Raw genomic sequence first — 24,391 nt, 5'->3', positions numbered from 1 at the left:
AACTTCTGTAACAATTATCTAGTGTACATGGCCTCTTAGGTTCCGTCAGTTTCGTTTCCGTCGCTACAGAACGAGTAACCGTTTGCAGGACTAGTAGCCCAGTGACGTAAAAGTCGAAGTATTAGCACATTCCCGAGGCCGTCGGGGGTTCCAGGTTCACCGTCCAACGCTGCGTTGCAACTACGGATTCCGGCTGAGCAACTGCATGTAGCCAGACAAATTGTTGTTGAAACTGTTCAAACCAACGGCTCGGGAATGCACGTTCTTAGAGAACATTCTGGACCCGTCAAGCCTTTCAATCTGCACGAGTACCCTGTTTGGCATGAGGTCTACGTGGTACTATATAGTCGAAAAGAAGGAATTCTTGTCTGAGATTCGAGCAGCTTTGACGTGTTACTTTCTCTCGAGTCCATAGATCTAGAAAGTTGTGGCGTTCCATAAGCGGAGCGGCCGGAATCCTGAAGGACTGCCTTTTGACTTCAGAAGACGTCTTGCTCAAAAGGGATTTCGGTATTAAATTTCGTAGTTTTCCTTCATATCAAGGTTCAAGAGCTACTCATTGGTGGGGCTGAGTGTGCGCCCCCCGAAAAGTGCCACGGAAAGCAGCAACGAACCAGCGCGTGTTTTGTATCCACCTAGATGTTACAGAACGTGTAACTGATGCACGCAACAAATAGCTAATGGCAATATGGTGTAGCTGTGTTGGAGGGTGCCTCGCATTGTAAGGCCTCTATGCGACCAAGCGGCTTCGGTTGTTTCAGAAGGTCATACTGCACAAAAACTGTCTGCGGCCAGCACACAGTTGCAGAAGGCGTTTATTGTGGTGCGCGTGTCTCAAATCCAGTCCTGGTCTACCACCCAACTGAGCCTCAGTAGGGCAAAATTTAACTAAATTCGCCCTCACCGTTCCGTCTACCACGATATCGGAGCTCTCAGCACGCCACAACAAGGCGCCCAAGGCGTCCTATAAACCTCCGGCGATGGATACGACGAATATACAGCGATTATCGGTGCATTCATGAGCTCTGCATGACGAACCGCATAGAGGCGATTGTGCGAGTCATGCATGACTGCTGCATTCGAGTTTCAGAAACCTAAGACAATGATGTAGGAGAAGCTCCCATGAGAACAACTATTCGGTTGATCAAAAAGGCTGCAACGGAAATAGCATAGCGAGTTCTGACTCCTAGACTCGAAGCAAAACACGCGAACGTTGGTGAGTAATTGTGCACATCTAAAGCACTTAAGAAGTGGACTGAAACGTTTATAAACGGAATGACGTTTTTGTATGCTATGCCTATGATGCCCAAATCTAGACAGTAGAACGACTAGAGGGTCCAGCAGAAATCTGGCTGTAAGATCGACGACATTTGATTGCCGCAGTAAGGGATTTTCCCAAGGACACTTTGTGGCACAGGTAGCAAGCACAAAAGTTTGAAAAGTCCCAAATCAGCATACATGAAAACGTTCTCTTTCCATAGCAATTGGTTATTCGTGGGGTCCCGCGAATCACCTTCTGTTGCTGTTCCGGTCCCTCGATATTTGGCCTCATAAATTACAGTCAGTTTAACAAACTTGGAAGGAAGGCTTTTGATGTCCATTAAGATGACGTCTTCTAGTTTTTAATGGTATGTTGAGTGCGCCGCGCCAAGGGCTGTACAATCTATATCCGTTTGATACTCGTTAGGTATGCACTCAGTATAGTGCTACTAAAAGCCTACTGAAATGTCGTATCTGTTATTCGTCAATGGCTGGTGCGGTTATATCCCAATTTTAACACAACGAAACATTTTAGTCCAGACAAGTCTGTAATCTCAGACCATAGATGGCGGTGTAAAAATTGACAAAACTAGATGAAAGCGGAAAGCAGAACCTGGGGAAACACAGAATTGCAGCATATGACGGTAAAGGTATCAGTGAGAGGGCAAAGTATGGCAGTTTCAAGTGAAACAGAGTAGAAAATAACGGCCTGTAAGATTAAAATTGTCAAACGAAAGCAACAACATTGAGAATGGTTCAAAGCGGTTGGTAAATCTATAGCGGCGGACTGCAGGATTATTGGTTAGGAATCCGGAATTCGAGACCTAAGGTATTCAAGTACAGCAGAAGTACCCTGAGCTAACACAGCCGGTCGGGGAATGCGGAACGTGTTGCCGGTGAGTTGAAGTGACCTACAAAATGTTTGGAATGAAAGGAAAAGGAATAAGGTGGTGATCCGTACGAAGCAGGGGGCATGGTTCACAAAGTTGTGAGTTCTGAAAGCGTAACCTTTGCAGTTATAAGGGAAAACTTCACTACTAGTCAGCCATCTCACCGATGTTTCATCATCAGCCGCTGTCGTCGCAGCAAAAGACGACAATTCTTTGACTACTCATAAGTAGTCATATGCTTAACTGTCTGGACATATGGTCCAGCACATTCACTTTCGAATCAGATAGACCTTGACCAGTAACATCAATAGACACATCAGAACGATCTATAGGGCTACTAAACTAGGTATATACCGCATCTGGAACATCAACTGGGCGGATTCACTAGGCCTCAGACCTAATTCCAAGAGCCTGTGATGGTGAGCCTGCAGTTGTTGCTATCACAAAGGGTGCGCAACATGAATGCCATGTTTACAATGAAGAGCATTTCCACCGTGTTGGGACGGTGCTCTTTATTCGCACATTGTAACGGCAATGACTTGAACACGACCGAATTTTACCTGAGCTGGGTACATAACCCCAATTCTGGGGGTATGGTGTCGATATCGTTGTCCGATAGATCCAAATGAGTCAACTTCGGTGCATTGGATGGTAGTAACGAATTCGCTGATGGCACTCTGGAAAGCTTGCAACTGCGTAGCGAAAGGGACTGGATAGTGCCGGACAGTGGGGGTGAGAAAATCGCGGCTTCCGGGAGTTCTGGTCCCAGTGGATTGGAGTCCAAACATAGCACCGCCAACTCGGGCAGTCTTGCCATGGAGATTGGAAGTGTACGCAGCAGGTTCCGCCTGGATCAAAATGAATTACGACTGCCGATTATAAATGCTAGCAAAAAAGTCACGTGGCCAACCTCGGTGAACCCATATGATGAGCCCTAACAAGGTCGAAAGGCATTGAACTTTACTTCATGAAAAGGAGTGAGTTTATTCACAGCACTCTGTTAGCTCAACATTAAAATGGCACTCCAAAGGAAGCGGTGCGCTGAACCCATGTTAGTTCGAACTCAGGGTACCGGACGGCCTCATGGAATGTGATTCTGAAAACTGTTGGTGAACCTTTGGCCCGCAGTTAGGTTGGGTCTGTGATTTTGTGGAGTGCGGCGGGAATGTAGCTCTAATAAACTGTCCACAACTACATCAGCAGGGAAAATCCACACCACGGGAGGGCACCCACCAGAATAATTTCATCAGGACATGCGAGGGAGCGGTACAAATGAGTGTTGTGAATGCCACAAGTCCCTGAACCATATGTAACTAATGAAAAGTTTCCACGGGTTCCAAGCGTCGTGACACCGCCTGATTGGGAAGTAACCCTGATAGGAGGGTCAGTCGATCGGCAATACTACGACAGTTTCTGGTTCTTCGCCCCAGGCTTCCGGAAAACCAACCACTCAAAAGTGAACATGTTTCGCCTATTCGGATACGGAATGCTCGTGCTGGTGAATTAGCAGTAAAATGCGTGTCTTGCAGGACTCCTATCTGCAGTCAGGGCCAATGAACTCTAATGGGAAAGAAATTGGAGTCCAGTGATCCCTCTCTTTAGTAAAGTCCAACCAAAATAACTGTGCCAGGACAGGAGTTTACACAAGAGAGTGAACTATGGGCTCAGTTGTGCCGTGATACATGGCAGAAATACGGCTGGGTTGTACTGCTGCTAGAAGTGCCCAGAATCCTCTTCCGAGGGAAGTCTCGATTACCTGGTGGTTAAAGGTCGAATTCCTCTGCAAATCAGCCGCTCCAACGGCTTAGTTATGAAAATAGTAGAGGGAAAGCTGCAAATTCGAATCACCTCGTATATTCGTGAGATATGCACTGCAGTGATTTCCCAAGAGGATGAAACAGCTGTACGGTGTTGTCCGGCTTTCGGCACAAAGTGTATGGGGCGAAATCTTGGTTGAAATAACCTAACTTATGTTTTAGTTGTTTTATCACGAAATGACCAATCTGCTGCTCATGGGAACTTAGGTTTCATAATTCACCAGAAAGAGGCTATGACTGGAGGGATAAAGCTTCACTTTGCTCTCGTTTCGGGTCAGCGAATACCTTGTTGAGGTTTAATTTTGCGTCCATATTTCAGAAGTATTGTGTGTAAAGATAACCAAGACAGCAACCAGTGCCATGTGTGTAGCGGACGCGGGAAGTCGAAATCACAGCCCAAGGTTATAAACACGCGACCTCCGGTTACGAGCTAAAAAACGGGGACAACAATACTCACGTGAGATTCAACTCCGTCAGCTTCACCAAACGATCGATCTCATCGGGCAATCGTGTAATACGATTGACGCTCAGATTGAGTGTGGTCAAAGTCGATGCGAACCCGAAAATGCTACAATTTTCAAAAGTACAAATCAATACTCTCACGGTTCAGTTATAGTATATGTATAATTTACATACCAAATACATTGACCAACAGCAGATGAGAAAAATTTGGGTAAGTCACACTGAAATAAAACCAGGTGTCAGAGCTGCGAAGTGAAACAATAGGCTTGTTGGATTTCCATGGACCGGAAGGGAAGTGAGGGTAGAGGATATCAGGACAAATTGGATGGGATAGTTTGGGAGTTCCCCGCCAAAAAATTGTAGAATCACCAATGTGTTCCATCTTTAGTCAAATTCCATCAAATGAGGTTGAATGATTGTTTTTTGCTGAGGGTAGATTCCACCGAGAGTCACACCAAGAATTTACAAGAACATAAAAAGTGGTGTTAAAAAGAGACATGACAAATTTGCTCAACAAGCCCGTGAAAAGTGCATTGTTTACAAATGACAGTATTTGCTGCATCAGACTAAATATTTTGTCACCCAAAGTTGGCGACGGGGCTATAGCATTCGTACCGATAACAAGAACTATATCGATGGACCAGTAACACGCAGTTATGGAAACAGTGGGACCTGTACTGAAGAAGATGGTTTGAGCCAGGAAATGCGGATGACGATAGAAAGCACTGAATACGACTCTAATGTACATATCCAGGCAAAGGAATGCTCGGCGTGGGCACCATTTGTTGTCTGACACAAGACAGTGCATTGGTCAATATCTACCTAGTCAGCGACAGCTGGCTCACGTCCGTTAGTGTAAGGGACGGAGCTGAACTGAAAAACTTCGCCGGACTGGAACATCGTAAAACGGGAACATGAGAAACTACTCACAAGGTTGTTGAAAACTCATGGATAGCCCACGACTCATCAAGTAGGCGCAGTCCCCGAGTTTGCATCAGCCTTATGTTCTACTCGATCCCAAATTGCACTGTTTTCGAGAAATACACTCATTTGCAAATCATTTTGGTTTCCACGAGACTCAACTGAATCTCCCGTTGATGATCTTCTACAACTGAATGTGCTGCACACCGTACGGTATCCGAGATATCGTAGTATATTTTCATGAAGAAACATGAGAATTTCAGTCAAAAAATTTTATCCACGGTGCAGACTTAAATACACCAAAAATCTACTCATACTACCAATAATCTATAAGTAGCTCAGAGGAAGAATAAAATTCACCCGATGAGTGAAACTGAGAAATCGTCAACTGAGGAGACACAGCACGCGTGACTACGCACTCTCGTGATTGAAAAAGGCATGGTTCTACATCCTGTCTAATGAGAGCTAATCACAGTGATCAGCTGCCTGTGTTCGAACGGTTGAGTGTTCGAAATTCCAGCCGGGAGGTCACAGGTTCGAGACCCCCTACTGGAGTTTTGTGAGATACGTGATTCTCAGTAAGATTGAAACAACCACTTCCCCCGCATTTCCGCATAGACTGGCTCCACTCACAGGACAAAGTTTCTACAACAAATCATCCACAGTCTGTTCTTTCTTTGCGTTGTTTTCTTTGCGTCTATTCTACAAATCTGAGGGGCACACAACAGCTTTTGACTCTCCAACTGTTGGAGGACTTCTTGGGTACTTTTTACGCAAATTTTTCGTATTCAGAAACACCTAAACCGAAACCTACCCCCGTAGTACGAACAAAAAAGATACAACATCGTTCGCGAAGTCATCATCTACCGGACAGACGATCCTCGAGAAGAATCCACTCGAATCTGCTCCACACCTGAGTGATTACGGGGCACCTTACACCGCATTGGGACACAAACCGCCAGCTGTGGCTTTTCACTAGCTCGATTTCAAGCGACACGGCCATTCCTCACTAGAGTGTCCCACAAGAGATGCGTTGGACTCATCCAGTCGCGTTCAGTAGCTTTTGGTCCCCTACATTAATCAAATTAATGCACACACGTATCCGAAACTTGCTGGTTCTAACCTGTACGTCTTACAGTCTGATCCGGCGCTCCTGCGACCGAATCCAGTTGGTGGACGAAATATGCCCACCTGAAAGTGAGATGGCCTGGAATCACTGCATCACCCAGACAACGAGGTATCCGAGGAGTAAGGCAGTGCAATATCGATGTACAAAAATGTTTTGTTTAAGATGATGGCGTTTTATGCGTTTTAAGAAATAAATTTTGTCCAGTTCTTTCGTGCTGGTTATCCAGAGGTTGGATTTCTGAAGTCACAACCTCCCTAAGACGATCACGTTTGGTCAGTCCCTTCGACTGATCTCTCAGAGGGGACAAATATCGCGTGAAAGTCGATTGACTTCCTCCCTAAACCCAGGTTGCTTCACCAACAATCCAGCGACCCCTCCGAAGGGGCCATCTCCACGAGGGAGACCACATTTCCCCCTGGAGTTTTCTTATCAGGAAATGTTAAGACGTTAACTGGGTATGCACAATGCACTCACTGGGAACCCTGATAATAAAATACGCCATCTGCTTTGCTATCTAGCAATTCTTTCGACAAATCTAGAAAAGTAGTTGCTAGGCCAAGTCACTCGGTCTTAGGATAACACTTACCCCATCGGAAAAGCCTGTAGCGTGCGTTGTTCTAATTGCAAGGATCGAACTGCCGTCGTGCCAGAGGCTGAAGCATCTACCCACGCTGCCTCGACATCAAGCTCTGGAAGCGACAACTCTGGAGAACCTTTGGGGGCTGCGCTCCATTGAAGAACACCGGCAGGGTTGACAGGTGGCACGCGAGGAAGCGCAGTGTCGGCCGCGCCGGTTTTGACCGAGCGTCCCACGTTTGAAGCCACGTCACCTTTTACGTTTGAGTGTCTCGCCTGTTCCGGTACGGGCGCACATTCGGTAACCTGAACGGATTGAGGGGTGCATGAATCGGGTGGAACATCCTCCGATGTGGACACATGTCGTTGGCGTAGAAGTTCCTTGATCGCGTTTGTACCACCCTATTGATCGCATCAGATGAGAAGAGATTGAGTGTTTCAACAGTGCTCGATAAAAACATGGTAAAGTTATTCTGTGCGATAAGAGGAACCGGTTTTGATGTGCGTTTATTCCTAACCACATGGAACATTATGAAAACGAAGAGAATAGTCTGCTCAAATTCTAAATCACCATCGTCGTCTACAGTCTATTGGGAGTTGCCTTATTATCACACAGTGTTCTGTAGTGCATTTTGTTGGACTCAATCCAAATTGATGCATAATCACTGACATCTCAGCCCAAGAGTTACATCGTGATAACGTTGAAGGCAATTCAGCCTTTGGAGGGATCTCGGTTTGGAATGTTAAATTCATATACTGAGTGAAACTGAAACCAAAACCGGTATACTAATTTTTTCGTCAGTTACAAATGAAGAGGGGGTCACCGTGCAAGCGACTTACCGAAACAATGTTCTGCCGGATAGATCTGAGTGGATTACGTTCGACCAGCAACACTTGAAGGCTTTTCATCAGCCCAAGCTCGGTGGGCAAGCTGAAAATAAATTTCAAACTTAAAATTAGAAAAACACAAAGTTCCATTCAAGCGTTTAGTTGTCCTATCATTTTAGGGCATACGAGAAACCGAAAAAATGCCACAGTGCTCAAGTACAAACGGAAACCATTCAATGGTGATCGTTGATTCGATCCATGGGTATTTCGGTCAGTACCACCACCTCTGTAACGGTGGATAATGCTGATGAGGCATGTGAGTAATGCTTCCCCGTAAATCAGCTTCGCATCCCTTGAAAAGTGAAATCTATTGAGGAAGTTATGGAGTCACTTTGTAGCTTTTGCTTGCAGTTGAGTAACAGTCAATGAATACCCAGGAAAGTTCATGAAGACGCGTTCAAGGAGAAAATGGATATTCAGTTTTGTAAACAAGATGCACGTGGGAGTTTCGCTCCCCTGTCCAATACTCTGTAACTGTTCAGTTGGTGTTTCCCTAGTAAACAACTCCGCAGAGAATGGCTTCTTCCTTTGACCTCTAACGTCGACCGCTCAAAAGTCAATAAATGGAAAACACATTGGTCCTAAAAGGACTAATGATTGAAAAGACTACTTCCGACGTAAGGCTATCTTCTAAACGGAACCAAACCACAAGAGACCATCAACAGAAGGACTGTGAATGAAAAGGAACAAACTCTCACAAAGTAGCATCCTTCAAAATGAACACCTCCCAAAATAGACCATATCCGAAGACATATCAAACACCAACGGTGACCACTGGTCGAGACAACCAACCCTAGGAAAACGGCATCTAAAGAAACAGACAATCAAGCACCGGTTTTTTCCGGTTCAACACCAAATAAAATAAACTACAGATGTCTTCCACAGGTCTTGATGATATTCTTCAACGATACGACAGCGTCTTTCACTGAGGTTATCCGACATTTAAATGAGCACTGGTAGACGGGTAAAGACTTTATCTAACTCGTCATAAAGCCCTCCAAGATCGATCCGATAACTGAAAATCCATGAGCTTTAAATTTAAATGACTGTTCAAAAATGTGTTCGAACCTTGAAAAACTCTCGCACACTAGGCCTGCCAAAATATATATATATATATATAGCAAGTATCATCAGATCAGTCACGTGTTCCTTCAGTTGAAACAACTGGCCACAAGACAGGGGGTCCGCTCGCCGGTTGACAGGCAACCGAGGGCAACAACTGCTCAAACGGTAAGACGTGGTCCTTTGTCTGATGGCGTGAAATTAGAAACCAAAGGGACACGCAACCAATGAGTCCGATGGGTCTGGTGGGGCTTAGCTGCTCGGAATCCGAATACACCTCTTCAACAATCACCTGGCTTGAGTTTGTCATCAAGGCGTCACAGCTCACCAGGAGTACATTGACACTCCATGTGGGGTCAGCCACCATTTAAAACCTGTGATTAGTCCTGGATGTCACATCAGAGTTCTGATTTGAATGTTTTGTTGTCTGGAAAAGAGTGAAATGGCTCAGAAAAAAGTCGAAAAACAACGTCTCTGTAACAAGCCCTACAGTGGAGAAGAGAAAAAGAGTGGGTGAGGGAGGGGACCTAGTGCTGGCCTATGTCAAACATACTGAGGTGCCTACACCCCTAACCGCTCAATCAGACAATCTAGAAAGAAACTGAGAGCGCAAACGCCAATGACATCGATTAGCCGCCATTTCTTGCAACGTCTCCAGCCAAGCACAGACGGGGTCACGGGGACCCCATCCCGGAAGTTGCATAACACCAACAACACCCAAACTCGTCGTGATCTCTTTCACGCCTTTTTGCCNCTTTCTGCCAAGTCATGTGCTGCCCACCTCGCGGTTTGCGCCATCTTGAAGGAGGCACGGAGGACAACACTCGTCTCGATAGACGGTGTTTCGGCATGCGTAGCACATGACCGAGCCATCGCAGTCGATGATGCTGGGTTTTTTCCGGATTGAGGTGCCTCCAGCACAACCAAATACCCGTTTTCTAATCGCCTCTGATGCCATCCACAACTAGGCATCGGTGGTCGAAAACCTGAAGACGCCTCACATCATCTGTCCGCAGAGGCCATGTCTTGCGCCCATACACAACAAAACGTGATTTTCTTCACTACATATGCCAATCGCCGTATAGTTAGTAGCATACATTATCAAGTACAGAATACTTCTTCATTAAAGATCTATCCATAGAGATGTTATTGTTCTGGAGAGTCAAGGACGATGTTCCGCATCAATCAGGACAGCTTCAGTCTTTCTGAATGCGAAGGGCAGCTTACAACGTGCGATCAGTGTGGCCTCAAGGAACTTCAGTCTCTGCGCCCGTTTGTTTCATGCAAATACCCGAACGACGAGTTGAGTACAGTTCTGTGTCTTGTATTGATTACTTGTCCGGCGATCAATGATCTGATCATGGGTTCGATGAGAGTTGTGTTAGAGGGGCCAGCTGATATAGCAATGAGTTCTTCACTGAAGGCATAATCTTGCTCACACTCCAGGTCTCCTGTCTATTCAACTGACAACTGTATCACAGCAACCGCAGGTGGATTCTTATATAACATGAATGGTGCGTAAAGACTGTGGTGATATCCTAACTACAGGAAGTCTCACGAACTGTGTGGGACAAACAGCTGTACGGATGCGTTTACTAACGTTTTAGGAGGGCTGAAGACATGATCCTCCCAAGTACAGGAACTAACGTCCACTTCGTTAATAAGACTGATTTTTGTGGACCCAGATCCCGTCAAATTCTCATGTGCATCGTTGAGGACCTCATTTCACAACGCATTTGGAATGCAAATTTCAATTCCAGGTGATCAGTCACAAGCAAGTTGGTGGAGCCAGTAAGTGAGTCTTCTAGGTTTAATCCAAGCGACAATTTCACGGCAAAACTTGAGTAGTCGGCAGAAGCCGTGAACCCTTATTTAGGTGTTTCGGTCATCACGAACAGTGAAAGACAGACTGAACCCCTGAACTCTGTTCTAAACATTTTCCACCAGAACATTTTGTTCACCCGTGAATTTGAGCAGGAAAACAAACCCATACTATTGATCACCAGAAATACCGACATCTTCCCTCGTCTATCGGAAACCTTCGCAGAATGGACAGTACGTAAGCCTCACAAGTTTCTGTCCGTGTATTTGTGCTTCCTCTAGCTGATACAGATGTAACGGTCGTTACTACTGATGGGGGCATGGAAGTAGTATGTTTTCTCGTAAATCCTCTACGCGTCTCTTGATAAGTGAGATCTATTACGGAATTTGTGGGGTCACATCCGCTTGCACTTGAACAACAGTCAATGAATATTCAGGGAAGTTCAGGAAGACACGTCCAAGGAGAAGATGGATATTCAGTTTTTGTAATCAAGAAGTATATATGAGGGTTTTGCTTCCCTATCCAATAGTCTGTGACTGTTCACTTGGCGTTTTCTAATAAACAAATCCGCAGCGAAGGCCTTCTTTCTTTTACAGGTAGACACATTTGCACCTCGGATTTGCACCGCAGAGGAAATTGAATTGCACAAACATGCACAGCAGTCGAATAACTACTCTGACCACTTCATTGAAAAACACCTTGTTCCAAGTGATAAACCGAGAGTACCACCCACAGTACCGCTGATCATTCTTTCAGCCTATCCAAACAGACCCTACACGTATCCCCACATCGCACTCACATTACAACACCGCTGCAGGAAAAGCAAGTGTACTCGGGCTATGCAACTCCAGCCAGTTTTATCTGCGACTCACCGCGTTTGTCCCGGGCTATGCAACTGCAGCCAGTCAAAATATCGCCTTCAGTTTTATCTGCGACTCACCGCGTTTGTCAGCTGACCCTAACCCAACTCTGATCGAATTCAAAGTCATACTACCATCGATCGCCAGACATCTAATCAACACAGGAGACAGAGTTGTACTCAGTTCGACGTCCCCGGTGACTGAAGTTCTGTTGGGCCACATTGATTAGCCATTTTAAGCTTACGCTCCACGCTCAGGAAGAGTTGGGGGTCACGCCGAGGCTACCCGGATTTCATTTATTTATCACGCTTCATTAAACGTTTTGGGGTCATATATTACATGAAAAAACTCATCTCAAAACACACTCTGACTAGAATTTCTCCCCTCTGTGACTCCGTTTTGGAAACTAACTCTCACCTCCTACTTAGGATGGATGACCTAACTGGAAATCCTAATATACGGGTTCAAAACGCACCGTTAAATCAGGCAGTACAGGTCAGCTGATCTGACCCACCCGGGAAATTCCCATAAGACAATGAAATGGACGGATGAGCGTAGATCGTGGGTTCAGGAGATAGATTGGCAATCCGATTTCATTGCGTACCATTGTTCCTTTGTGAGTGCGAGCTAAGAAACGAGCTTACTAACCAAAAGGTCTCTGGCTCGAACCCAACCACCGAATCCTAACTGCTCCTGTCTATGCTTGGATAACATAGCAGCCCTCGTGCTTCCCTCGGCTGGCATGGCAGCTAGGCATACGAACGGCGTCACAGTTGAACGATTGTTATTGTTAATTTTCTATTGTTACCCTATGATTAGGCCGAGTTTAGATCATGAACTGCTGAGAATGGGTTCCAGCCAGTCTTGGTGAGTACAGTCAGTTCAAGCCACAAAAGGCAACAGACTCAGACACTCACTTTGTCAATTCATTAGCCGACACATCCAACCGCATCAGACTGGGTAATGTTGCGGAAATTCCCGGCGGTATCTGTTCGATACAGTTTCGTGCCAAGTCCAGGGTAACAAGCGGGCAGTCTCGGAACGAGGCGAAAGATAGTGTACAGATACGGTTGTCACTGAGGAACAGTTCCTGTAGATGACAGAAGTGGAGATCCGAGGTAAGGGAATAGTGGCCCTGCGTTGAAACAACTAGAGTACAAGACCTGTCAGAAACGATACATCATGATCATTGTTTCAGAGGGGTCCGGTAAACAATCGGTGGATTTATTGGTGGGCAACATTCCACTACTGACACAAAAGCGAATGACAAATGAATACCACACAGATTTGCGAAGAGGACACGACTATGAGGCGGATGAACTGTGACAGCTAGCAAGGTGACTGTTCGATACAGTTTCGTGCCAAGTCCAGGGTAACAAGCGGGCAGTCTCGGAACGAGGCGAAAGATAGTGTACAGATACGGTTGTCACTGAGGAACAGTTCCTGTAGATGACAGAAGTGGAGATCCGAGGTAAGGGAATAGTGGCCCTGCGTTGAAACAACTAGAGTACAAGACCTGTCAGAAACGATACATCATGATCATTGTTTCAGGGGGGTCCGGTAAACAAATCGGTGGATTATTGGTGGGCAACATTCCACTACTGACACAAAAGCGAATGACCAATGAAGACCATACAGATTTGCGAAGAGGACACGACTATGAGGCGGATGAACTGTGACAGCTAGCAAGGTGATTGTGGGGAGCATCTATTAGAGTGACAACTGTTGGGATAAGGACAAGCCATTACCAGCGAGTACTACGGAAAACGTCGATTTCCAATCAATATTTCGTCCTACAGGTGAAACCAATCTACAGATNAACCTACGGATGTTTTACCCTTATTAGGAGTCATCAGCAATGCAAGTCTCACGAATCTCCAGTAAGGATGGAACAGCTGTGAAGTGCTCGTAGGATTTACGGCATCGAGTGACTTCACTCAGCTGCGCTGATCATTGCCGTCTTCCTGGATGGGGACCCCGAGACCGGTCACATCAATGGTCAGAGACATTGTCAGACACGGCCCAGTCGCGCCCTCAATGGCGCTCGTGCATCCAAGCTATTGCCTTCAGTGCATAGCTCTCTTCTCAATTCCCCCTTCCCCAATCGACAGCCCGCTGACACTACTGGATTTATGCACTAACTTGTCATCCCCCGCCTGGAAAGCCCAGCTACCTACCCCCCCCCCACATCATCGGGGAACGAAACTCTGACAGCTACAACCACTGTACGAGTACGCGGTTATTACAGCTGATAATGATGATGACGATGATGACTCACAGTACGAAAGTTCAACGGGCAACTTCCGATTCTGCTCATGCTATCAACGAACATCGACTTCTCCAGAAACTTACCCCATATAGCGACTTTTGTCGCACCAAGCATTGCTCAGAAATGATTACTTTTATGGAAACCTGAATTTCGCCACAGATGTTGATGCAGCGCGCAAACTCATCTGATTCTGCTGCAGATTTTCAAATGTATCGTAACTGTACGGAAAAATGCGATCCACTCGAAACATGCGCCTAACTCAAGTCCATATAGGTACTTGCGTACCTAAGTCTATGTAGGTACTTGTGTGCCTTTGTGTACTTAAGTCTGTAAGTACTTGTGTTCGCTTGACGTATTCCTGAAAATATAATGCACAATACAGATCGTCAGGTTCCATTAGACGCAAAATGATGAGCTAACAGTTAACATGAATGTGAGTTTATTCCTCGGTTGTTTCCCTTGGAATGGCTTGATCATCCTAACTGGGCGATGAAGACATCGCAAGAATGGTTGATTTGTGCTGCTAGGGAACAGTGGCAGCCTAGCCACCCCATAAACCAAAATTGCACAGACCACCTGGGGATTCGCTCGTTTTCCGATCGTGGCCTACTGTTGTGATATATGTGGGCAAGATGGCTCAGTGGTAAGAGTGCGATTATACTGACCGGAAAGTTTGTGGTTCCAACCCGACCTCTGCTTCTTAACTTACCCTGTTTAGGCTTGGGCAACCTGGCAGTATCCGAACCTCCCGTTCCTCTTTCTGGTGGCATGGTAGTTAGGCACCGAAAGGGTGTTACAGCTGAACGACTTTTATGTAAGATAGGTAGCATCTGGATAAGTTGCGCCGTAGGCTCCGGAATACCTTTTGGATCTGAAATAAATGTGTGGGTGCGTTTCAGTGAAAAAATCCCATCACATCGACCAGTCGGATAGTCATTAATAAAGGCATCTGGATAAGTTGTCTGACGTACCGTGGGCTCCAGAATACCTTTTGGATCTGAGAGAAGTGTGAGTGCCTTTCAGTGAAAAAATCCTATCTCATCGACCAGTCGGATAGTCATTAATAAAGCTTCTCGCACTCAACCTGGGTCGAAAAAGGTCCACTCAACTGCTTGTTGGTGACAGCGTGGAACAGTATATTACGAGCGATGACTTGAGATGACCTGCTGGCATTAGGTGAACAGAGGGCATGCAAGCTTCGCAAAGTGTCACGCTTTTCGTTTCTTTTAGGCGATCAATAAGAACTACAAGGTATCTGCGGATAACCTCGCCTCTGGGAATCTATGCTAGAAACAATCGGCAAAAGCTGTACGGAAATTCCCAGTAAGTAAGCGTTGAAATTCATTACAGAAATCAAACTGAGAATTACTAGCATGTCGATAGTGCACACAGTGAAGACGAACAATGCAAAGAGGCCCTGAGCAACGCGCAACCGCAGTTGGAACAAACAAGCTAAGGAGTCATTCTAGGCGTTGTGCGACGCCAGGGCAACCAGTAGCAGTGCAGCACCTGTTTTTTATCGACAGGCCACCCAAGATGACATCACCTACCAGAAGTAAGTCAAACATCATAGCAAACGACTTGTTTATACTCGTACAAGCACAAGTACTTGTACGTACAGGCCAACATGTATTATGTAAGAAACATGAGTTCTTGAAAAAAGCAGCCACAGGATAAGGACGATTTACAACTTGTAATGCACTGCTCATAAGGTTGCTGAAAATTCGTCGACGACCGGTTTCGCCCTTCTTCGGGCTCATCAGGTAGGCGCAGTCCCCGGGTTTCCGTCAACCTTATGTTCTACTTCAAACAAAAAAATTGCACCAAATTAGCCAATAGACACTCACTCATTTGCAAACTAATTTGGTTCTTTCGAGAGACTCACCTGGAACCCAGCTGAATCTCTCGCTTGTGATGTTTCCACGCAACTGAACGTGTTGCCCCATTGTGCTGCAATATGTGGGAATTACTGCTCGTAAAAGCCCCTGGAAATTTCAATCTCTGTGCATATGTTTTGCTGAACATTCACGGTGATCTCATCATACTGAATATATCAAGGCTTCAGGTCCAAATACTCTCGTTTGAACAGTCATTCTGCTGTTCCGGCGCAACTGTTCTGGTGAGCGCACAGCACAGCGGGGTGGAAGCACTGGACTCGAGTTTCATTCTCAGTAGAGCTAATCAGCGGTGCATACGCTCCGCCATGCTGCGGTCTGAACTCGGGACATCCATTTGACATACGAGGCGAAAAGTGTTACCACCACTTCACCAGAGCACTTTGGACACAACTGAGTTGTCACGTCCGAATAGGCGAACATGTTCACGCTTGAGCGATATGATTGGTCTGCGTTCAGCTGGAGCATCTTTCCGGCGCCTAGCTGCCATGCCACCCAAAGGAAGCATGAGGGCTAGGAGACTGCCAGTTTGCCCAAGCCTAGACAGGGGAAGTCGAGAGGCAGAGGTTGGGTTCGAACCACGGACCTTCCGGCCAGTAACTTCGCGCTCTAACCAATTAAGCCATCTCGCCCCCTGATTGGTGTGCCCCACTCACCGAACGACGACCCAGTAACCGTCCCAGTAAAATCGATCGATTGACCCGCTTGTCAGGACTTGTCAGCACGCTAGACAATTTTCGACTGATCGTAGATGGTTGCGTTACTTGTAGGACTCATGTTCCAACGCTCCCCACTCTCTGGTGTAGAAACTCCAGAAAAATTGCATCAGGACTGAGTAAGCGAGAATGAACGTGAATTCTACAAACCCCGCAACCTCCTGCAACTAATATGAGCGCTTGGTCGTGTTTCGTGAGGTCCAAGCAGCTTCAGCGGAGTATGCAACTTGGTTGTTCCTAGGAACTGTCACAAATTTCAATGCTTCACTTTTGAAAATTGTGCAGTCTCTGCGTTCAGACACGACTACACTGCAACGTTCATATGAAATATAGCCTGGGTCATGTTGAACAGTTTGAAGATCTCACAAAATGGCTTAACTACGCAAAGTGATGGGACTAGAGTGGAGCTGTCGAACCCATAAAGGTTTCGGGGTTTGGTAGAAAATCGGCAGCAAAGGTTGATTTGAATGGAGCGAAAAACTTCCAAGTCGTGCCACCATCGATGGATGTGTCGTGATCCATTCGTGTCAATGCCTAAATGCTGTAGCAACTTAACTTTGCCCGGCGGCCCGAGGAGATACAGTCGTTCATTTGAAAACACCGTAATCGGCGGATGGTGACGATGTAGGCGATCACGTAGATGGAGCCGATTATTTTTAATTTAATTTTCGGACATTCAGAGTACCACCCAGTCGGTATTGCTCTGAAGGACATCGACTTAATCAGCTGAAGCAAGTCGGTAAGGTGGTAAAGGAGTTCACTGCTGAGTTTGCTACCCTATGCGAAACAGCTTCCGAGTGTGTCCAACCGCACGTGGCAAACAGATCTACCGGTGCGACCGGACAACCTGTATAGTTAGCTTATGTGTCCTGAAGCAAGAAGCGACTGGACACCCACGAACTTCTTGCAGTAAACTGGTCCAACAACCGTTTTTGCGCCCAGAGTGAGAACTTCACCTGCGAACTCACCAGGCTGTCAAGTTCACCGCTCAAATCACATATTGTGTTCATTCAGTAAACGAATATCTAATCATGATCATTTGTTCGTTAGCCTCGTAAGTTCCAGTACCTTGTCCCCTTATCTGAGTGAAATCTTGAGGGACGCATCTGGTTTCGTTCTCCTGTCTCGCTCACGTTCACATTAATACAATGATATCATAATTTTTAACTTTGCTTTATTGATGAATGTATTGACATTTGCACACCCACGTAAAAGTTGGATCTGTCAGAACCTGAAATTTAAGCAGAAAAACCCGTCGACAGCATCGCAACATCGACTTTCATGTGTACGAGTTTGTTTTGCATTCCGCCACATCAGTACACCGACCTAGTCTCAGATGAATCCACTCACAGGATTGATTGGTGAACGGCGAAAATAGGTACATTTGCATGTCAAGCTTACTCTAAACCGCCTAAGGTGGACTCTTCCATGTGGTTAACAAACATGTTTCAACGATTCAAAGTAGCAGCATGTTGATATCAGTAATCTGGCCACGTGACAACTGTCGACCAATGACAAATCCATCGTGATTGTGGCGTAATCGCTTAGAAAGGAAGAAACCGATCGTTTCGGAAGCGGAAAAGTTTCCATTTCGGTATACAGCCTGTGCCCCGAGAATTGTCTCTCCGAAAGCAGTCTCTGATCAATCTAAAGCTGAGTGGTATATTCAGGGTGGTTTCACAGTTTAGCAAGAAATCCTATTAATCTACTAATATTATGCTACTGTAATCAGGGAATGTACAGGCGCAGTAAGTAGGCTTTAGAATCACGTATTTTGGCCGGCCGTCTTAGGGGTAGGAGCATCATACAATGAAAAGTTGAACAAACCTTTAAATTTGCCAAACCTGAGACATCTGGAACCACAGTCAGACGATTCAAAGAGACATTCAGGGTTACCAGGGGAGAACCGGAGCGAGCCGACGGGCTACGGTTATCCAGAATGAGGGCCGTCAACTGGTTCGATTGTAGATCTAAAGATTGGAGTTCTATAACAGGGAAAGGGGAATTAAGCGCACCACATAAGGGTTTACACGAAACCTACTGCTCGTTCAGAGTGAACTAAAGTAGGCTCGTATATTTAACTTAGATAAAAACGACCACCCATCCACTGCTGGTCACCGATGTGATATATCATGTGATAATGAACCAGTCGAGAACTCAAAATCGCTCAAAATGGCGTTCCATGCCACCGAAACAGATTTATTTAGGCTTTCGGAGTTGCATACCGCCAGCAACGAGTTGAAACTGTTTTCGTCTTGCTCCAATTATTAGATATTTCACAACCTCGGGATCGTCCCCAGTCGACTTTTTCCCCGGAGGGCTTTCTCCTGGAAAGCATATGCTTTGAGTAGATTTTGTGGCCTGGAAAGTGCTTCTCGACTTTCTGGCATCAGTTGATTTCAATAGCAGCACAAATTCCGCTTGAGATTAACGGTGCAGCCAGACAATACTGAAAAAAACTGATGAAAGCATTGGTTGCTGTTCTCTGGCCAGGTAAAACGATCGACTACCTGAAAAATATTATTCGACCACAGTAAAAGAATCTAGATAGCTCAGTTGTTAAGTTGCGAACTCACTAATAGTAGGTCCGAGTTTTCAAACCAAACCCTGAGCATCTCAAATGCTTCTATCTGGGCAACCTGGCCTAATCTCTGCCCTTGTGCTTCCTTCGGGTGGCATGGCAACTAGGCATGGAAAGAATGCTACAGTTGAATGATCAAAATCAATCGCAGTTTGACGCGAACAGAAGGGAATAGGAGCCAATTGCCGTGTCACAACCGTACCACCACAAGCCCAGAGACGGGCCATACTTTGGGAGCGCTTCTCAATCTTGCCCAAAAATCAGAAGCCCAGTGTCTACATTTCTGACATAGTGCCCAGTTGTCCACACCGAAGCAGTCGAGATGCTGAGGTTGGTTTCGAAACCATAAGACTTTCGGTCAGCAATTCCGCGCCTTAATCACTGGGCTATCACCAGCACAAAAAGTACCGTATGTTATAGCGGGACCCCACTGCCATATTGAATTCCGGCGATGGATACCGGCGCAGCAAAAACTACCACTGCACAAAGACATTTGGAAGGAGTCTTGTAACCTTGAAACACACTATAACCCGCTTCAAGACTTGAAGACTGAATGAAGTTCATGAAGGAAACTACTCACAACGTTGCTGTAAACTCTTCGACAGCCCACGACCGGTTTCGCCCTTCTTGGGCCCATCGGGTAGGCGCAGTTCCCGAGTTTCTGTCAGCCTTATGTTCTACTTGAACCCAAATTGGACTGTTTTCGTGAAAACCAAACTGAATAAAGTTTCTTCACCGTTCCACCTGACAGCCAGGAATGTGAACCAGGTGAGAACCACTATAAACCTGAAGCAAATCAGGAATCCGAAGGGTAAACTAGCGGCCCACTCTATCAGTGAGTTGTAAAGGTACCGATAGTCATGGCACCCAAAACGTGACGGATTACTGGGTCCGCTTTGACTGAGACGTGTGTAATAAAGCAATATGGACCAGCAGAAATACCCACTCGGCAACTTTTCAAGCAGTCCGGTTGGAACGTGTTCGAGACGGTTATGACTCAAGTTGATTTGGCGTAGTCTTGGTGGGAGTACAGACACGCTGGAGAGGCGGTTTTCAGAAGCATCCTATGTGGGAAAACAACAGAATGGGTGAGATGTATTCTTCCGCAAAAGCTCAAAAAAGCGTACAAAACTGAACGAACTAACATTGACTAAAACTCGGAGCAGGTGTGGTGCAAACGGATGGGATTGTTAGTCGATGCCGTCCCTAGACAACATTGGGTGCTTTTTACTAACGATGCTTATTTCGATAGAATTGGTAAAAATGACCGAGTATACACGTGTGTTGTATGACCGGCATTTTGATGGCGCATTCGTGAGTGTCTTCGTGGGTGCTGTCAGTTATAAACAGTTGGTTGTGGCTCAAATAACTTGCCAGGCGATGCCTGAAGTCCAACTTTCGAAGGATGAGTCAGTGAGATCATTTTCTGTCAGCTAGGGACATTTATTCAAAGGCATTTTGAAATTGTTCTAAGAAATTATCTTTGGACTCAGGGACTGGATATGGTTGATCACCTAGGTTGAAGGCAGGATCACAGATGGATCACTGTTATTTTGCTCACTGCAGTACAGCTGGCATCCACACGAGGAGCCTTCGCCCACCTCGGTAGAGTTGAGTAGTCGTACTTCGGAAGGACAGGCAACGTCAACTCGGTAACAACGTAGGTTGCAGATAGCAAACTGTTGACTTCCAGTGTAACGGTGATACTACTGACTGGGGGCATGCGAGTAGTATGTTTTCTCGTAAATCCTCTTCGCGTCTCTTGATGAGTGGGAGCTATTACGGAATTTGTGGAGTCACATTTCCTTGCAGTTGAGCAACATTCGATGAATACTCAGGAAAGTTCGGGAAGACGCGTTCAAGGAGAACACGGATATTCGGTTTTTGTAAGCAAGATGCAAACGAGAGTTTTGCTTCCCTGTCCAATAGTCTGTAACTGTTCAGTTGGCATTTTCTAATAAACAACTCCGCAGCGAAGGGCCTCTTGCTTTCCTGTCTACGTACGAAGATTCTAAAGGCCAATGTGGATTTGTTTCCGGCTGTTGAGGTGCCAGTTTCCTCACACCCCAGCCACCTATTTGCAACTATGCTAACTGGGGGAATCTGCAATGTCGCCTCCAAGGGACGCCACGGCAAACGAGCCTCTGCGAATCTGAAACGTCACGTTGAATGACTGGGAGGTTTTGATATTTCCATCGACGGTGCATACGATTTGACACCTTAGCGTTACCATCTCATCCAATCAATTTGGTGTTTTATACGTCAAAATGACCGCAATGGTGTCTTTGCTCCAGTGACAATACGTGCAGGGTGAAGCACTCTAATCCCTGATCCCCCAAACAAAAGTCTAAATTTCATGAAATCCGTGAAATCAATGTTTTTAAAACATTACTTCATTGTATGATACATACAAAAATAGCTTAGAGCTTGTGAAGAAAAGCATGCGGTGAATAGAACAAGCACTATTCGTATCACCCGGAGGAAAACCTTTCACTTAAGACGCAATCATTCAGCACCAAACTCCTGGGAATTTATAGCGTTCCCAGTGCAGCTCCAGATTTTATCTCTCGCACTGGCCCCAGAGAGAGATGGATTCAATTAGTCCAAGCAGACTGGATATCCACTGGAAGACAGTGGGCAAGGCAAGCGTCCGACTTATCCGGAGGAATAGGACCAAAAAAGTGGTCAGGCTGTCGAATTTACAACTGAAGGTCTGTCGGAAGCCTGGGTACGTAACAAACTCACGTATATTCTGCGAGTGGACAGGAGTGAGATATCCCGAGTGATTCTATCGAGACCATGGCTTAGCTAAGCTGGAAGGTGTCTGGAACCTGAAAATGGAGCACGTTGCGTAACATTTACGATATGTTACGCTGCTCATGATGGGATCCAGCTACAAGATGCCCAATAACATAAACCCGAACAAACTGAAAATTGCAGGCGAGAGCCCGTCAAACCTCGACCACTGTCATTTGATGAACAGTCGTTGGGAAAGAGGTCAACCGATGCTAAGCACTAAGGGTCATCGGTTGCAATTATTGCCACGCAACCAGGTTTATCTTATGATAACTAAAGAGCCATGAGAGAGGTGAAACATCTGACTACGACCCAGAAAGGTGAAACGGCTCATGGGCTGTTTTCATCATCCCTCTGAGTAGTGTGTTACGTCTAGAAAGGAATGTGGAGTGACTTTTTTCTGTTTCTGAAATCGAGCTAAAAGATGCCTCAACAAAAAATTCATCGTACAGCAAAATTGTCGCTAAATGACGGAAGTTTATGTTCTCCGACACATTTACATCCCCCTTCACCTGGGATAACAATCTGCGAGCTAAACGATGAATTTTCAAGAACTTGAATGAAACTGAAAGAAATGCATCAAAGTTTATAAAGCGACAATGATAATAAAAGTAATGGGTGAAGGTGGGAACGAAGAATGTGACCCGGTGCAACATCGCAGAACAACTGAGTTAATCTAGCAGAACTAAGTGCCCTTTTTCGACAAATAAAATCACAACTCAGTTTTCACAAGAAACTCGCCTTAATCCCAGCTGAATCTCTCGTTTACGATGTCCTTCTTCAACCGTGTGCACTGCACCAGGCCGCCTCATGTTCCACTTGATACAACATTCGAGACATCACCTTCCACGGTATTAACGTAACGCACTACTCATAAGGTTGTCGGAGAGTTTTCAGCAACCTGATGAGCAGTTTGTTACGTTTATATTAGTGTAGCTCTGTTGTGAAACAATTTGCACATGCTTATCTTTGTGCAGCCGCGTTTAAGCTCGCGTGAATGTTGACATTGCTGGGACAGAATCAATATTTTTCTGTTTTGTGTGCAATACGAAAGCCGATTCGATACTCCATTGCACAATCCACTTCGTTTGGTACGAGAAATATTGCTCAAACTTTGAAGAAAACCCGATTTGGCATTGGTCAGAGAAATCAATCCCACATCAGATTAGAAAGTTCCTTTATGACCAGTGTTGAACTCGCTGGAATTGGAGGCACGATGAAATCTATACTGATATACTCCGGAGCATAGGTTGCTTTGAGAGTTTCCTTCGTGTGAAACAATTTCAAGCCTATCCTCAGAGGTTTTAGCGGACTGGAACACTTTCCATAGCAGCGCCTGAAAGAAGTAACAGAATCATCTTCACCGCCTAGAGTCCCATTTGGAAATCTGTGCGCGCGAAAACAGCGCATCCTGCTCCCTTCAGTTCCCCGTACTTTAGTCTAGAAAAAGGGAAATAGCTGCCCTAGAATTCGTGCACTATATGGGACCTTGGAAATTTCTCGAATGACATCCATATGATTGTGCACCTTTGGGAATCGAGGCTCCACAACATGTGCTCGGTGAGTATATTGCCTCTAGTTTTTCGGACTGTCTCGCTGAAGTTGGCCTGCAATTTGTGCGTTAGGCCTTCAGGACGATAGGGGAGAAAGAAAAACACTGACGCCGTCTTGACTGGAATGGAAACCACACTATGCACATTTCTAAGTGGTTCAAATTTTCCGCGATCATTATATCGCAAAGTAAACTTTAGCTTTAACCCTTTTCGCCCCCGTCCCCGGTCTTAGTACTCATTTGGTAACAAGAGAATTATAGTCAAAGAATTGCGAAAAGTAACAATAGTTACTGCTGTCCTTGAGAGATGTTTCGAACTGATCTTTCCAATAAAAGTGCCTCACAACAGTCCCAATAAACCTCCAAAGACGCACCAACTTCTCCAAACTCATCAGCTCGGCGAAGTTCTGGTCACTAAGACTCTCCAGTTGATTGTTGGCCACATCTAAGGAAACGAGCTCGTGCAAACGACCCAGTTCGTCCGGGAGGAAGGTCAGTTTGTTGAGACTGGAAAGAGAGAGAGAGAAGAAACAATACCAACTAATTCAGTTAACGAGCGAAACGTCCGCTTTCATAAGCTTATCAACAGACTCTCGAATAAGGTTTGGTGCGCTACTTAACATCTGAATGATTGGGCACGAAGTCAAACCAATGACATGGAGCAGTATCAATGTTGGATTAAGCACAAACGTACTCGGATAGTCTGAGCGTTGTGTGCACTGTTAGTCAGTGTAATCGGTGAGAAAGACCTCTACATTTTGCTCAAATTTTCGACCATGACCATGGAAAAACTTTATCGAGAAACGAACTAATCAAGCTCACATAGACGAGCAGACAAGCGGTAGATGGTTCCAACACTGAGGCAGTCAACACTCTGTGCACTATTCACATTCAT

At 45.7% G+C, this 24,391-nt stretch overlaps 1 protein-coding gene across 1 annotated transcript; it reads right to left on the bottom strand.

The window, feature by feature from the left end:
* Positions 1-1,801: 1,801 nt before the first annotated feature.
* On the bottom strand, positions 1,802-24,391 carry T265_09621 (hypothetical protein; the record flags this gene model as incomplete). The annotated part of the gene is made up of 10 exons (XM_009175742.1): positions 1,802-2,171; positions 2,711-2,998; positions 4,425-4,535; positions 7,066-7,457; positions 7,896-7,986; positions 12,605-12,777; positions 18,395-18,552; positions 20,095-20,212; positions 23,871-24,003; positions 24,306-24,391. 10 exons carry the CDS (start codon positions 24,389-24,391, stop codon positions 2,063-2,065), a joined length of 1,659 nt encoding a protein of 552 aa, XP_009174006.1.

Source organism: Opisthorchis viverrini (genome assembly GCF_000715545.1).
Source record: "Opisthorchis viverrini unplaced genomic scaffold opera_v5_294, whole genome shotgun sequence".
In the NCBI taxonomy this organism is placed as follows: Eukaryota; Metazoa; Platyhelminthes; class Trematoda; order Opisthorchiida; family Opisthorchiidae; genus Opisthorchis; species Opisthorchis viverrini.
The sequence above is the reverse complement of the archived record's forward strand: the minus strand, read 5'-3'. Positions and strand labels throughout refer to the sequence as shown.